Raw genomic sequence first — 17,157 nt, 5'->3', positions numbered from 1 at the left:
GTTTAGGGTCATTGCCCTGTTGCAAGGTAAACCTTTGCCTCAATCTGAGGTCCAGAGCACTCTGGAGCAGGTTTTCATCAAGGATTTCTCTATACCTTACCATCTTTGCCTCGATCCTGACTAGTCTCATAGTCCCTGCCGCTGAAAAATATCCCCACACCATGATGCTGCCACCATCATGCTTCACCGTAGGGATGGTGCCAGTTTCCTGCAGATGTGATGCTTGGCATTCAGACCAAAGAGTTCAACCTTGATTTGATCAGAACAGAAATTCTTGTTTCTCATGGTCTGAGAGTCTTTAGTTGGCTTTTGGCAAAATCCAAGAGGGCTGTCTTTTACTGAGCAGTGGCTTCCGTCTGGCCACTCTACCATAAAGGCCTGATTGGTGGAGTGCTGCAGAGATGGTTGTCCTTCTGGAAGGTCCTCCCATCTCCACAGAGGAACTCTAGAGCTCTGTCAGAGTGACCATCAGGTTCTTGGTCACCTCCCTGACCAAGGTCCTTCTCCCCCGATTGCTCAGTATGTCCAGGCTGCCAGCTCTAGGAAAAGTCTTGGTGGTTCCAAACTTCTTCCATTTAAGATTGATGCAGGCCACTGTGTTCTTGGGGACCTTCAATGCTGCAGAAATGTGTTGGTACCCTGCCCCAGATCTGTGCCTCGACACAATTCTGTCTCGGAGCTCTACGAACAATTTCTTCCAGCTCATGGCTTTTGCTCTGACATTCACTGTCAACTGTGGAACCTTATGTAGACAGGCGTGAACCTTTCCAAATCATGTTCAATCAATTGAATTTACCACAGGTGGACTCCAGTCAAGTTGTAGAAACATCTGAAGGATGATCAATGGAAACATGATGCATCTGAGCTCAATTTCGAGTCTCATAGCAAAGGGTCTGAATTCTTAGGTAAACAAGGTATTTCTGTTTTTAAATTTTAATACATTTGCAAATATTTCTAAAAACCTGTTTTCATTTTGTCATTATGGGGTTTTGTGTGTAGATTGCTGCGGAAATTATTTAATTTAATCTATTTTAGAATAATGCTGTAACGTAACAAAATGTGGAAAAAGTCAAAGGGTCTGAATACTTTCTGAAGGCACTGTATGTGTCTCTCCTTCTCGAGATGTCTTCACCACCAGCCAATCATTAGATGCTTGGAGTAACACATGCAAATGTTTAAAGAAGAATAGTGTGAGAGCCACAGGCATTGTTGAAGACCTGCATCTTGGCGACGTGTCACTTTTGACCCCTCAGGTGTGTGTGGGCGGGAGCTCCGCCGTGATTGGCTACGGGCCGCTGTGTGTTTGAGTGGCAGCCCCTAATGAGAACCCTGGAGAGGTAACCCGACAGCTGTTTGTTTGCAGCTAATGAGAGACTGGAGGAGGAGTGTGGATCAGAGATGGGAACTCTCTGATAAAGGCTACCTTTACCAGGGCTGGAAAGAGGGGAAATAATGTTTCCTCTAGAGGAAGATGTTCGGGGCTCTCCTTTGTGTCATAGCAGTATGTTTGAGTCATTGCTCCTGGGCCATTGCTTATGCTCAGCAGCTGCTGTTGGGGGTGGGGGGTGGGACACAGAGGCTGGTTCCTGGAGAGGGACATGGTGTTCCCAGTTGAGTAATGATGATTTATAGCCCAAAGCTATGCCATGTTATATAACTAAACCCACCTGCATTTTCTAATTGATGACACACATTATTAGGTGTTTGTGAGGTGCAGCACTGCAATACCTTGGTCAATAAGCTGTTGCTAGATGCCTGTTCACAGAGGCCACTGATGTCCACCCCCTTAATCAAATGGTTAATAGGATACACATGAGTAGGCAACTATAGATATACTTCGCCAACAAATCATCACATCAAATAAAGATTTCACGTTTACAGTAGCCTACAGTACAGTAGCCTAGCCTATTATTTCAGACGAGACGTCAGACTGGTATATTAAGTCTTTACGGTGACAGAGACGTTTCCCCCGGTAAACTAGTCGCCTGAGGGTGGCGCCAAAAGAGCAAATAGTGCCCCTTGTGCTTTCCTCTGTTGAGTTGGATTCCATTACAATCAAACTAATGCCAAAAAATGATACATTGAATATATCAACAACTAAATAATCACATATGTGAGTAGATGGTTTTAGAAGTTTGTGAGAAACAAAATATCATGAGGTTAGTGTACTGACACATAACATCAAACCTGAAACGTATCCATAGAAACTCCCATCGGGAGATCGACTAACACATTTGTGTATGAGCTCAAGTAGCCTAAAATCAATATTAATTTCAGTCACCCTCTGTTTTAACATAAATTGTTGAAGTCCCACCATTATGATTGAGGTAGTAAATCCGTGTTTACGTCTCAAGTGTTCAGCCTGTGGCATCCAGTGATGTGGACGTGAAGTTGCTGAGGCTGAGACAGAGAGCGGAGTTCGGTGGAGCCCCACCTCCTACCACGCTCTTATGCGCGGTCTGGAGAGCAGAGCAAGTGCTGAAAAATTATTCTCACTTGATTTCTCATAACAAATACGTGCTTCGTTTACTGTACGCGGTGACATATTCCGTTTTGTGATTAAGACACGTGTGATATTTTAAATACTTTTAAAAATATCGTTAAATCTGTATTTCGTGGTGTGTGGGTTTTACGCACGACATTCGCAACGCTTGAGAAACTTGGACTAAAGGGATAGATAGGTTGAAGATGAGTGCATATCTTCGCTAAGGTGCAGTTGCAACATGATTTTAGAGTAGAGAAAAGCAATTGAACGTCGTGGCCAGAAGCATAGAGTTCATGACTATTGGTTAGTATCTGTAAAAACGAAATAAATTAATTCTAGCTTGATTTGTGTTATTTTTCGCGGTCAGAAAAAATAGCGTTTTTTTTTTTACAGCGGTAGAATGGAAGGCTGCACAATGACATGGGAATGGATTCATCGAATTTGAGGGTAAAGTTATCAATGGTACTAATGGATTTGCTCTAAACCTGTGATTTTTTTCGTCGTCGTGATACAGTATTTGGATTGATTCATTGATACTGAGGTTTGAGGGTTATATACCTGCCTCTGGGACGACAGAAGGAAAAACCACGAGACAATCGCACCCTAAGAAGTCTTTGGCAAAGGTAAATTAAATATATTGACATACAACCAGAATAATACTTTCCAAGATAAAAGCATGTACAGTATGTCATGTTTAAAAGTCAGACGTTTCTTAGTAAAGGTTAATTGCCTCTTTCTAAATAGGAAAGTATGTCTGATGATAAGATAATTTGTTGCTGTAGGTATAATTTCTAATACAATATACAGTCATTCATTAAATAGCCTAGTGTACATTTAAACACATTTAAAAGATGGGTCATTCAAACCACTCCCCAATAGTTCGTTTTCCTGCGAATCTGATTAACCAGGTGCAATAGCTTGAATCGGACACTTGTTTGACTAAAGCCCTTAAACGTCTGGAGTCGTCACTCTCTCTTTCTCTATCTCGCTCTCTCCCTCCCCGCAGTGAAAGCAAGAGATGCTCTTATCGACCAACTATGCATACTGACCAGCCATACAGGCTATATTCATTTAACATCGTCTATCAATATTGCGTTCCCACTTCCCACATATTAAACGTCATTTTGACAGTCTACATGACTCCAGACGCAGCTCTTCAGTGCGTATTTACATTTTTCAGAGACTGAACGCATTTCTTTAGTGATACACGCCTATGCTTTGTCCATACCCTCCCAATTATTGACAAGCAGTACACATGGGCAGAGTATGGATAAATATTGCTCCTCGTGGTGATTAGTATTATTGTTGTCTTGTCATAAAAAGTAACTATGCATCTAACTTCATATAGATTATTAGAGATTACTGAGAGGCAAGGGAGCAGTCTGTTATGCAGTCTATTGGCTTGCTACTCAAATCAATATGAAGTGTATAGACTAGCTCTTCTGGAGATAGTTCAGTCTGAGAATCTATGACAGACACGTTGTTTGGTTCCCTTTTCAAGAACTGTGTTTTAATAATTATATTTGTGTGTTTATTGGTGAGCTGCTTCTTGTATATTTTAGAGTCAGCATAAAGAGATGTGTTTCTGCACATATTAGATGTTAAGCATGGGTATGGCTTGAAGCTAAAGCCAGTGCTAGGGAAGGGATTTTCATCTTGGGCCATTCACACACATTGATTCAATCAGACCGCCATGTCTCTGATGTGCAATCTTCAGACATTGATTTATCAAATTACGTTGAATTTCCATTGAAGGCCTACTGCATGTACACATGCTTATTCATGACTTAACTCAAGCTTTCAATGCATGATATACACAAGCCTTTGAGCTACACTCACATTCCTCAAATTCAGCTCTGTGTGTTTGTGACAAAGTGATTTCAACCCTTATACTTCTATGGTAACAGGGTGATTTAAAGAGACGTATTGTCATATGGCATGAACCCAAGGAATGAAACCATTAGTGGCATAGCAATATAGGCCTACTGTACTGTGTTTGAAATGGAATCACTGTGAGACAGAGGAATGATGAGTCAGTTAATGATGCATTGCTGCTGAGGCTTATCCCAGAACCTGTTGCAGTCTGATGACCATGATCTGTCAGTGACCAGGCTGTGGGGAAGAGAAAAGGTCACTGCCACACGGGAGGCTGATGTCACCAGGATGCCTCGTAAAAACTGTTGATAAAAGCTGCTTGTGCTGCAGCTGATAATGAAAATGGCGGACAAACATCAGGATTAGATCATTCTTATGTCTATAATTGTTCAATGCATGCAAACTACCCAGTAATGGCTAGTGCTAGGGTTCTTCATACATCTGGACTGGGTTCTTCATACATCTAGGAATTAGAATACCAGAATGGACATTAACCTTCTTATGATGGTTCAAAGGTCAGCCAAGTTGGTCTGGGAGTTGGTCAACCATGGGTTGCCAGTGCTGTAATAAGATATTGTGTCAAACAATGAATGTGAAGAATGCATCTGCAATGTACATGTATGTATGTTAGCTAGCCAGCCAGTTTTAGAGGAATGATTCCAGAATTAAAAAAATGAACTGCCAATATACCAACATTCCATTCAAATAATGCAGTCAATCCACAGCCATATACTGGCTAAAACCAGTTCATGTAAGGACAAGTTGTAAATGCAATAACAAGTACTGATATTGTATCATATAATAGCACTCACAGCTTTCCAAGAAAACACAATCTGAGACATTTATGGTCTGTTTGTATATATTTTAGAAGCTATTTATACTGAAAATGTGTATAAAACCCATATTAACTGTATTTATAGTTATATGACTATGTTAGGTGCACAATAATTCAATTAGACAATTTCTGATATATCACATGCCTTACTTTTATTTTCCTGCATATGTAAAGCAGGAAAGGCATCACCTATGCCTCTACTGCCATTCATTTCAATAAGACTGCTTTTGGACTTCTCACTGACCATGATGGCTGCTATTTCGCCCCATTGTGGAACTATGAGAGTTTATGACATATCCCCTCTAGTAATTTAATAGGATCTCTATGGAGTAGTTGATATTCTTCTTCATATATTTTGTCTCACTCAATATGATAGCAATCCAATGTTATGCATATTCTGAACTCTTGGATTATGTTTTATTAATGTTTACTTAGAAATATGCTGGAACTGCATGAGTAATTTAATATCACAATTACATCAGAATTATTATTATTATATTATTTTTGAGGGTGAATATAGCACAAGCCATTGCCCTCATTACTAGTTCTGGCTTTTCCAAAATTCCAGTGTTGGTGAACTCACCCTCTGTTGAGGAGATACACACAACTTGCAGTGCTGCAGCCCTCAAAAGCACACGTTATTACAGTCCAGGTTGAGTTGTAATTGTGTATCTGCTCTTATCCGTTACCTGAAAGTATATGGACTCTTATCTCAAATGGAAACTGGGCTTAGACTCTTCAGTGGAGTAGTCCACTCATAGGTATGAATAAGCTATGTTTGTTACTCTGTGTATTGCTACTGGAATTGAGGCTTTCATAGACTCTTATCTGACGAGGAATGTGTGACTATAATCTGAGTTGTGTGTGTGTGTACCTGATCTGGAGACTGTTGAAAGAATATTGTTGTAATTATCTCCTTGGAAGTGATTATGTGATCACCTTTAATGAGTGTTTGGAGTCTCTTATCTAGAGGAAAGTGTGGTTATGGCTTTATTAAGGAGACATTTTAAAGAACCTCTGAGAGACATTCATTCATTGTATGGAGACTCCTGAAGGGCCATATGACACTTATTGGGAGTGAGTTTTATATGATTAGCCTAACTGAGTGAGTGGTATCTTTTTTTCCCTTTAGTATTTAGGATCTCTTGGGATCTGTCTTAGATACTGTATGTCATCTGAGAAGCTTTTGAATTGTTTTCACGCAAGTCAATACAGTACTGCAGTTCAATGCTGCTTTCATCATGCTCCTTTGTAAAGCAACCATTTCAAAGGAGATATTATTGTTATGGATCATTGCTGTTGAACTTGATGACTGTCTTCCTCAGCAATGGTGGACATGGAGGATGAGGGTGATAATGTGCTCTGGGTTAACTAGCTGTCATTGTGTCATTAAGTTTATTTGCCTCCATATGTTTGTCACCACAAGCTGATCACATTATCAGGTCTATAGGGTGGAAGAGTAATGTATTCTCTGATCTCCTCCAATTTAGTTTATTTATAAAATCTTAATAGATGGCAACATGTTTAGTTTCTATGTAGCTGTAGTCTTAGGTTTATAAAAAACCGTGCTTTACAATGTACTCTTTAAACATGCTTTTACTTCACATGCTATCATTCAAGCCACATCGACTGGAGGCTGCCCTGCAAATGTAAAAAGGACACATCAATAACTAAGCAATTAGTGCATCAATAACGTGCACTTCCAATCTTAACGGATTCAAAGGAATTGGATTTCTAATTGGAATTCTAGACATGCTCATGTTTTGCTGTTTAGTTTCAACATGTATTTGCTTTGCTCTACTTTGGAACATTGTTGCATGCAAGGAGGGACAGAAAAATACTGGCTTACGGCCAAAAATATATGCAGCTATAGGATCGCAAAATTTGTTCACGCATGCTTTTTGACACACACACGCACACACTCACCCACATACTGTACACTTTTTCTATTCTTGTGGGGTCACAGAGTAACATTTATTTCCATTTAAAGTCCTATTTTCCCTAACCTTAACCCTAACCCTAACCTTGACCTCTAAACCTAACCCTAACCCCTAATTCTAGCTCTAACCCAACCGCTAAGCTTAAAGCCCTGTCCTTGTGGGGACGTGGGAAATGTCTCCATGAGGAAGAATTTTCCTTGTTTTACTATCCTTGTGGGGACTTGGCGATTTCAGGTCCAGACCACGCACACACACACACACACACACACACACACACACACACACACACACTCACAAGAAACGTCCTCTCACTGTCAACTGCGTTTATTTTCAACAAATTTAACATGTGTAAATATTTGTATGAATATAACAAGATTCAACAACTGAGACATAACTGAACAAGTTCCACAGACATGTGACTAACAGAATTGGAATAATGTGTCCCTGAACAAAGGGGGGGTCAAAATCAAAAGTAACAGTCAGTATCTGGTGTGGCCACCAGCTGCATTAAGTACGGCAGTGCATCTCCTCATGGACTGCACCAGATTTGCCAGTTCTTGCTGTGAGATGTTACCTCACTCTTCCAAGTCACCTGCAAGTTCCCGGGAATTTCTGGGGGGAATGGCCCTAGCCCTCACCCTCCGATCCAACAGGTCCCAGACGTGCTCAATGGGATTGAGATCCGGGCTCTTCGCTGGCCATGGCAAAACGCTGACATTCCTGTCTTGCAGGAAATCACTCACAGAACGAGCAGTATGGTTGGTGGCATTGTCATGCTGGAGGGTCATGTCAGGATGAGCCTGCAGGAAGGCTCATCCTTCCTGCAGGGAGGAGGATGTCTTCCCTGTAATGCACAGCTTTGAGATTGCCTGCAATGACAACAAGCTCAGTCCAATGATGCTGTGACACACCGCCCCAGACCATGATGGACCCTCCACCTCCAAATCGATCCCGCTCCAGAGTACACGCCTCAGTGTAACGCTCATTCCTTCGATGATAAATGTGAATCCAACCATCACCCCTGGTGAGACAAAACCGCGACTCATCAGTGAAGAGCACTTTTTGCCACTCCTGTCTGGTCCAGCGACGGTGGGTTTGTGCCCATAGGCGACATTGTTGCAGGCCTACAAGCCTACAAGCAGGCCTACAACAGGCCTACAAGCCCTCAGTCCAGCCTCTCTCAGCCTATTGCGGACAGTCTGAGCACTGATGGAGGGAGTGTGTGTTCCTGGTGTAACTCGCCAGTTGTTGTTGCCATCCTGTACCTGTCCCGCAGGTGTGAAGTTCAGATGTAGCGATCCTGTGCAGGTGTTGTTACACGTGGTCTGCCACTGCGAGGACGATCAGCTGTCCGTCCTGTCTCCCTATAGCGCTGTCTTAGGCATCTCACAGTACAGACATTGCAATTTATTGGCCACATCTGCAGTCCTCATGCCTCCTTGCAACATGCCTAAGGCACGCTCACGCAGATGAGCACAGACCCTGGGCATCTTTCTTTTGGTGTTTTTCAGAGTCAGTAGAAAGGTCTCTTTAGTATCCTAAGTTTTCATAACTGTGACCTTAATTGCCTACCGTCTTTAAGCTGTTAGTGTCTTAACGACCGTTCCACAGGTGCATGTTCGTTAATTGTTTATGGTTCATTGAACAAGCATGGGAAACAGTGTTTAAACCCTTTACAATGAAGATCTGCGAAGTTATTATGATTTTTACGAATTATCTTTGAAAGACAGGGTACTGAAAAAGGGACGTTTCTTTTTTTTCTGAGTTTACATACTACTCATTCAAGGGTTTTTCTTTGTTTTTACTATTTTCTACATTGTAGAATAATAGTGAAGACATCAAAACTATGAAATAACACATATGGAATCATGTAGTAATCCAAAAAATCAATTTTATATTTGAGATTCTTCAAAGTAGCCACCCTTTGCTTTGATGACAGCTTTGCACACTCTTCGCATTCTCTCAACCAGCTTCACCTGGAATTCTTTTCCAACAGTCTTGAAGGAGTTCTCACATATGCTGAGCACTTGTTGGCTGCTTTTCCTTCACCCTGCGGTCCAACTCATCCCAAACCATCTCAATTGGGTTGAGGTCGGGTGATTGTGGAGGCCAAGTCATCTGATGCAGCACTCCATCACTCTCATTCTTGGTCAAATAGCCCCTACACAGCCTGGAGGTGTGTTTAGGGTCATTGTCCTGTTGAAAAACAAATGATAGTCCCACGAAACACAAACCAGATGGGATGGCATATCGCTGCAGAATGCTGTGGTAGCCATGCTGGTTAAGTGTGCCTTGAATTCTAAATAAATCACAAATAATGTCACCAGCAAAGCACCCCCACACCCCCACACCATAACACCTCCTCCTCCATGCTTCACGGTGGGATCCACACAAACGGAGATAATCCGTTCACCTACTCTGCATCTCACAAAGTCACGGCAGTTGGAACCAAACATTTCAAATTTGGACTAATTTGACTGAAGGGCAGATTTCCACCAGTCGAATGTCCATTGCTTGTGTTTCTTGACCCAAACAAGTCTCTTCTTGTTGGTTTCCTTTAGTATTGGTTTCTTTGCAGCAATTCAACCATGAAGGCCTGATTCACGCAGTCTCCTCTGAACAGTTGATGTTGAGATGTGTCTGTTACTTGAACTCTGTGAAGCATTTATTTGGGCAGCAATCTGAGGTGCAGTTAACTTTAATGAACTTATCCTCTGCAGCAGAGGCAGCTCTGTCTTCCTTTCCTGTGTAGGTCCTCATGAGAGCCAGTTTCATCATAGCGCTTAATGTTTTTTTTGACTGCACTTGAAGAAACGTTCAAAGTTCTTTACCTTTCCCAGAATGACTGACTTTCATGTCTTACAGTAATGCTGGACTGTCGTTTCTCTTTGCTTATTTCAGCTGGTCTTTTACCAAATAGGGCTATCTTCTGTATACCACCCCTACCTTGTCACAACACAACTGATTGACTCAAACGCATTAATAAGGAAAGACATTCCACAAATTAACAAGGCACACCTTTTAATTGAAATGCATTCCATGTGACCACTTCATGAAGCTGGTTGAGAGAATGCCAAGAGTGTGCAAAGCTGTCATCAAGGCAAAGGGTGGCTACTTTGAAGAATCTCAAATCTAAAATATATTTTAATTTGTTTAATTTTGGTTACTACATGTATTATTTCATAGTTTTGATGTCTTCACCATTATTCTACAATGTAGAACATTTTAAAAATTAAGAAAAACCCTTGAATTAGTAAGTGTGTCCAAACTTTTGACTGGTGCTGTACATACATACATACATACATACATTACATACATACATACATACATACATACATACATACATACATACATACATACATACATACATACATACATACATACATACATACATACATACATACATACATACATACATACATACATACATACATACATCAGCATGCAAAGGCTATAAGGAAAAGTGCTGGAGCATTACAACTATATAAACCACTCCAATGAACTGTCTCATCCTCTTTCAAGTTACAGCGAGAACTCTTCTCACACATGAAATAATTAAAGTCTAAAATCATTTGCAGTCTGAAAAATAGTGAATTCTTTAGCTTGGGGAATATGGATCAAAGCAGAAGCTAAACTAGCGGGTAGTGATTAATGGGGTGGCATAGCAGGTTAGAAATCAAACATGAACATTACAGTGTGTAAATTAGCCCATAACAGCAGAGTAGGATGGAGATCTCATCTGCTCAAAAGTAAAGCTGTATTTTGTGATAAGGCGTAGGCCAGGTTACAGATCAGCAACATGTTCCACATGAAGCCAAACACTGGTGTGCTGCTGCCTCTGGGAGACTCTGGGTGCTGCAGCTGGAGCCTTAGGTGGGTCAGACCTCTCTAGTATTAGATCAGTCAGATTATGCATTTTCAGTCTTGTCTTTATATCATATCGTCAAGGTTTCGTAACATACTGTATGGTTTGTTCAACAGTGTTTTTTTTGTGGTGTTGCATCCACAAGCTGCTTCTATACACATTTAATGATGTCTAGGAGGCTCAACCTTGAACCATGGCACGGTACTAGGTCTTTGAGGCTCTGCATTGGATTATACAGCTGCCGTAATGCACACTGGGCCTCTCTCACTTTATCTTCTGTGTAAACTCTCTCTGGAAATCAATTCTTTGAAAAATATATATATTCATCGTAGCGCTTTAACAAGTTTTCAATACTGGCTGTTGCCGTTTTGAATATCCTCAGCACTGTGCTGAAGATCTGTTTTAGTGAATGAAAACAGTTGCAAACTGCTGCAAAAGCTCAATTTGGTTTTAATTAATGTGGCAAAAATAAGGAGGGGAAAATCACCCAACTTGCATTGTTACACGATTCCACATTTAGATGAATGACATTATCATCCCTATTTGTTAAATTGTTCCTTTCAAAATAGAAGATTGGGTGCTCATTGCTTTATACATTCCCTGTAAGTCACTAAGTCAGTTGAGAAAATCTCCAACATCTGAACCATTATTCTTCAAGCATGGCAAAACTGGTCCTTGGGAGACATGTTTCCTGGGTTTTGTCCTGTTGACAGGGAAAAGATAATCCTTGCTCTCTTAACAAGGATATTATCTATTCCACTGTGGAGAGCTTGTTTTTGGTAAATATGCCACATATGATGAATCGTTCCTTGCATTGTCATTGCAGAAGAAACATTATTTTCACATACCTGGGAGAATACATTTTTTTCACTAACATTAAAATCCCTAGAATTATAAAACATCTTAATTAAACCCCAACGAAGATACTATATATATAGTATCCACAGTTTCCCGTGTGTATCAAGAATAGTCCACCACCCAAAGGACACACAGCCAACTTGACACAACTGTTGGAATCATTGGAGTTTAAATGGGCCAGCATCACTGTGGAATGCTTTTGACACCTTGTAGAGTCCATGCCACGACGAATTGAGGCTGTTCTGAGGGCAAAAGTGCGGGGAGTGCAACTCAATATTACAAAAATGTTCTTAATATTTTGTTCGCTCAGTGTATATATACATACTGTATGTATAACTATGGCTGTTGATTAACTATGTTGTTTCAGAGCACATTCAACATAACCGATCAACTTTAAGCCCAAGTATAGTTTTTCATCTTTAATGTGTTATTTATTTATTTTTATTTTTTTTGCAGGCAGGTAATCTGGTGACGGACTTCATGGAACTGCACTTGGGAGCAGTTCTGTTGTGGGTCCTGGTGTTGGACTGCTGTGGTTGGGCTGAGGCTGGTATCCTCTACCGGGTCCAGGAGGAGCAGCCCCCCAGCACGCTGATAGGCAGCCTGGCATCAGACCAGGGCCTGCCAGACTCTGGTCACTTGTACAAGCTGGAGGTGGGCGCTCCGTACCTGCGTGTGGATGGGAAGACAGGGGACATCTTCACCACAGAGATCCCCATAGACAGGGAGACACTGAGGGACTGCCGCAGTATGGTCAGGGGCAAGCCCTGCTTCCTGGAGTTTGAAGTGTCCGTCACAGACCTAATCCACAACCAGAGCCCCAGGCTCATTGAGGGCCGCATCGAGGTCCAGGACATCAACGACAACACGCCGCAGTTTCCCTCCCCCGTGCTCACCATCTCTGTTCCAGAAAACACCCACTTGGGCGCTCTGTTCTCCATCCCCCTGGCTACAGACAGGGACTCGGAGAGGAACGGGGTGGCCGACTACGCCCTCACCGCTGGGCCAGACGCGGCGACGCTCTTCGGCCTGCAGGTGGCGGAAGACAGGGGGGAGAAGTTGCCCCAGCTCATCGTCCTGGGCAGTCTGGACCGGGAGCTCAAGGACTCGTACGACCTGACAATCAAAGCTGTGGACGGAGGTAACCCCCAGCGCTATAGCAGTGCCTTGCTGAGAGTGGTGGTTGCTGATGCTAACGACAATGCTCCGAAGTTTGAGAAGGCCACGTACGAGGCAGAGGTTTCAGAAAACAGCCCTGTGGGACACTCTGTTTTGCAGGTAAAACATTATATTAATATAGCAGAGTGATCAAAGTGTTGTGTAGATTGGATACAACTTTGACTGTGAGAAGACTAAGTGTTTTATATCCACAACTCATTAGGGTCCAACATGCAGTGCTGGGTTTCTAGGTTCTTACCATGATGAAATGCCTGAATGAAGTTACTGAATTTTCAATTTCACAGTGTAGTCTTATTGAACTGCTGCCAAAAGCAGCAAAGCTTAGCCAATTTATTGAAGGTTTTTTGAACAATTAGCCCACTCAATAAAGTTTCTTCCCGAGTGGGTATTTTGGTTGACAGTTTTTAAGTCAAATTAACCCTCAGTGTACATTTATTTTCATTACACATGTGTCTCTCTGAAGCTAGGATGGTGTGTTTTCATATTATGGCAAGATATTTTTATAATATGCACATTTAGACTCCCTTCCTTATCGCCCTCTTGCTGTAAACTAACTTCAATGACATCGGGCTGTAAACCTAAACCCCTTACCCATACCTAGATATGCTAACATAATCCCTGAATTCTTACCCTGATCTCAACCTCTAACCTAATCCCTTGTCTCTGATTGCAGGTGAAAGCCAATGACTCTGACATGGGCCCCAATGGAGAGATAGAATACACACTACACCAGGCATTAGACCCAGTGCCAAAACTCCTGCGAATTGATCGCTCCACTGGCATCATCTATGTCAAAGGGCCCTTGGATCGGGAAGAAATCAGCGATTTGACATTCTACGTAGTGGCTAGGGACAAAGGTCCCCAACCCAAAAGCTCCAAGACCTTTGTGACAATCCAGGTGACTGACCAGAACGACAATTCCCCTGCTGTGGAGATCCGTGGGATCGGCCTGGTGACCCACAGTGATGGGGTGGCCAACATATCAGAGGACATGCCAGTGGGCACGGCGGTGGCCCTCGTCCAGGTGTCTGACAGGGACGAGGGGGAGAATGCAGTGGTCACCTGTGTGGTGGCGGGGGACGTGCCCTTCCAGCTGCGCCCGGCTAGTGACTCGTCCACTAACAAGAGGAAGTACTTTCTGCAGACTACAACCCCCTTGGACTATGAGAGGGTCAGGGAATACCGTGTGGAGATTGTGGCTGTTGACTCTGGCAACCCAGCTCTTTCCAGTACTAACTCATTGAAGGTGCAGGTGACTGATGTTAACGACAACTCCCCAGTGTTTTCCCCAACCCTGTTTGAGGTTGCCTTTGCAGAGGAGAACCAGCCAGGGGACAAGGTTGTGGACGTGGTTGCCACGGACGCTGATAGCGGAACTAACGCCGAGCTGGTCTACAGCATCGTAGCAGACACATCTACCAGGGGCCTGTTTGAGATTGACCCCGATTCAGGGGAGGTGAGGGCACGGAGCTCACTGGACAGAGAGCATAAAGAACGCTATGAGTTCCGGGTCACTGCATCCGATAAAGGTTCTCCCAGTCACAGAGGAACAGCCACGGTCGTGGTCAAGGTGCTGGACCGCAATGACAACGACCCCAAGTTCATGCTAAGTGGCTACAGCTTCTCTGTTCTGGAGAACATGCCCCCACTCAGCGCCGTTGGCATGGTGACTGTGCTGGACATGGATCAGGGAGAGAACGCCAGAGTGCAGCTCTCTGTGGAGCCAGACGGAGGGAAGTTTGTGATTCAGAATGGAACAGGAACCATCCTGTCCAGCATCTCCTTTGACCGGGAGAAAGAGAGCAGCTACACCTTCCGTCTGAAGGCCGTAGACGGGGGAGAGCCTCCCAGGTCCTCATATGTAGGTGTTACCATCAATGTCCTGGATGAAAACGACAATGATCCTGTGGTCACCAAGCCCTCCAACTCCTCCTTCAGACTCCTGTCCCCTCTAGCTGCCCCAGAAAGCCGTGTGGAGCTAGTGGAGGCTGAAGACCTGGACACTGGGCCCAACGCAGAAATGGTCTTCAGCATCACTGGAGGAAACCCTTATGAACTCTTCAGCATCTCCTCCACTACTGGGGAAATCACCCTGGCCAAGGAGCTGACCCGGAAACATGGTGGGCTCCATCGCCTGGTGGTGAGGGTGAGTGATGCGGGTAAACCCGCACGCCACGCCACTGCCATGGTGCACATCTACGTCAATGAGACCATTGCTAATGTCAGCCTGGTGGAAGCACTTGTGGGACACAGTCTCTACACCCCTCTGGAGACAGACATTGCTGGTGACCCTGACTACGGCCTGGCGGCCCAGCGCAGTAACATTGTGTACGGAAGTCTGGCGGGAGTGGCGGGCGTTGTCATGGTGATCATAGTGGTGGTGTTTATCCGCCACCGCATTCAGCGGGAGACGAAGAGCGGCTACCAGGCTGGCAAGAAGGAGACCAAGGACCTTTACGCCCCCAAGCAGGGGCCAAAGAATGGAAAAGGCAAGAGGGGCAGGAAAGGAAAGCCCTCCAAGTCCCCCAAGCCCTTGGGAGAGGAGGAGGAGGTCAGTCTCCAGAAGAGTCTCAAGTTCAACCTGGATGGGGTCAACGACAGCCCCAGGATCCACCTGCCCCTGACATACCCCCCAGGCAGCCCTGACCTTGGCAGACACTACCGCTCCAACTCTCCCCTACCATCGATCCAGCTGCAGGCCCAGTCTCCCTCGGCCTCCCAGAAGCACCAGGCAGTCCAGGACCTCCCTGCTACCAACACCTTCGTAGGGACTGGAGGAGACGACAATTCAACAGGCTCAGACCAGTACTCGGATTATAGCTACAAGGCCAGCCAGCCAAAGTACAACAGCAAGCAGGTAAGAGCCAGAGCTTCGAAAGCAAAACAATTATTTCTTTAAATTGCCTGTGACAAAGGTAGGAGGTGGTGTGTTGTTAGTGGAGTGGCTGTGATATTTAAGGCTATAGATGGGGGCCATTAACGTTGGAAATTCCACCCCAAAAATAATCAAGCAGCTGTTTCAGAATGCTGTTGGCTACCTGCTTTTCATTGCTTGATTTACACACACAATCAGTAACTAAAAAAGGCTTTAGTAATTAGGAAAACGTCCATCCACTTGGAGGGAGAAAGGGCACATGGGAGTAATAAGAAATAGCTTTTGGTCTCCTCTTTTACCGGGGGTGGAGACGAGTCTGCCTCTCCTTCCCCTTCTCCCCCCCTCTTCTCCCTCTTCCCATGGGTTCATTAATCTAGCTGGTGAACGGAGGAGGTGAGGAAGAGGGTGAGGTTCATGTCTGAGTGACTTACTCTTACACTTCTGCTTGACCTCACGCCCTGTGGTCCATACAGGTCACATGCTCTTATCTTCTCACTACACTGCACTCCACTTCACTTGACTTGGCTCTGACACTTCTACCATTGCCATGGAAACAGAAATATTAATAGGCTCAGAGAGGATTAGAATGCAAAAATAAGTTAGGGAGAGTATGTCTGCATGTCTCTGTGCATATATGCGTGCTTGCTTGATTGACTGATTGTGTGCCCGTGTGTGTGTGTGTGTGGGTGTGTGTGTGTGTATCTACAAGTGTCTATTAGCTTAACCTGACCTGCGCAGTACAATATGTTCAAGAAATTATCCCATTCTTCAAGGGAAATGGGTGACTGGGCTCTGAATATGTGTGGGACACTTTGAGGATAAGGAAGCTTATCTCCAGAACCCAGTCAGTCACCACTGGTTGGCTAGTGGCTGGTGGGTAATTTCAGCAGATGTTGTCTGACAGCTTGGACAATTGCGAGCCCCTGTGGGTTAAGAGAGTCAGTAGTGTGTAAAGTCACCACTGTCTCAGTGATGGACAGCATATACGAGCAAAGTGACAATGAACTGTAGCCCTGCAGTGGGTTTGCATGTTTGGGTCTATGTGAGTAAGTCTGTGTTTCCAGGTGGGCTTTGTGTTTGGGTTGTATTTGAGGATATAAATGTCTAATCTAGTTATATGCTACTGCTAGTGTCTGTGTTGTGTGCCCCTGTGCATCAAGCTAGCCTCCTCACCTCTCCCTGTTTGTGTTTCTCTGCATGAGTGTGTAAAGTGTTTCAAAACATGTGTGAGTTGATGGAAAGGTG

General features: G+C 43.8%; 1 protein-coding gene across 2 annotated transcripts in view; it reads left to right on the top strand.

Annotated features, from left to right (window-relative positions):
• Positions 1–2,371: 2,371 nt before the first annotated feature.
• The window catches only part of LOC115154595 (protocadherin-1), a 95,785-nt gene continuing 80,999 nt past the window's right edge, over positions 2,372–17,157 (top strand). The window contains exons 1-3 of one of the 2 annotated variants that reach the window (XM_029700999.1): positions 2,372–3,108; positions 12,315–13,136; positions 13,711–15,894. In XM_029700999.1, the coding sequence (XP_029556859.1) occupies positions 12,339–13,136; positions 13,711–15,894 (2,982 nt within the window). In that variant the 5' untranslated portion in view covers positions 2,372–3,108; positions 12,315–12,338. The remainder of the gene's footprint in view (positions 3,109–12,314; positions 13,137–13,710; positions 15,895–17,157) is intronic. The other variant, XM_029700998.1, reaches the window with a different exon arrangement.

Source organism: Salmo trutta, chromosome 19, assembly GCF_901001165.1.
Source record: "Salmo trutta chromosome 19, fSalTru1.1, whole genome shotgun sequence".
NCBI classification, from domain to species: Eukaryota; Metazoa; Chordata; class Actinopteri; order Salmoniformes; family Salmonidae; genus Salmo; species Salmo trutta.
Note: the sequence above shows the minus strand (reverse complement) of the source record. Positions and strands in the feature narration are given on the sequence as shown.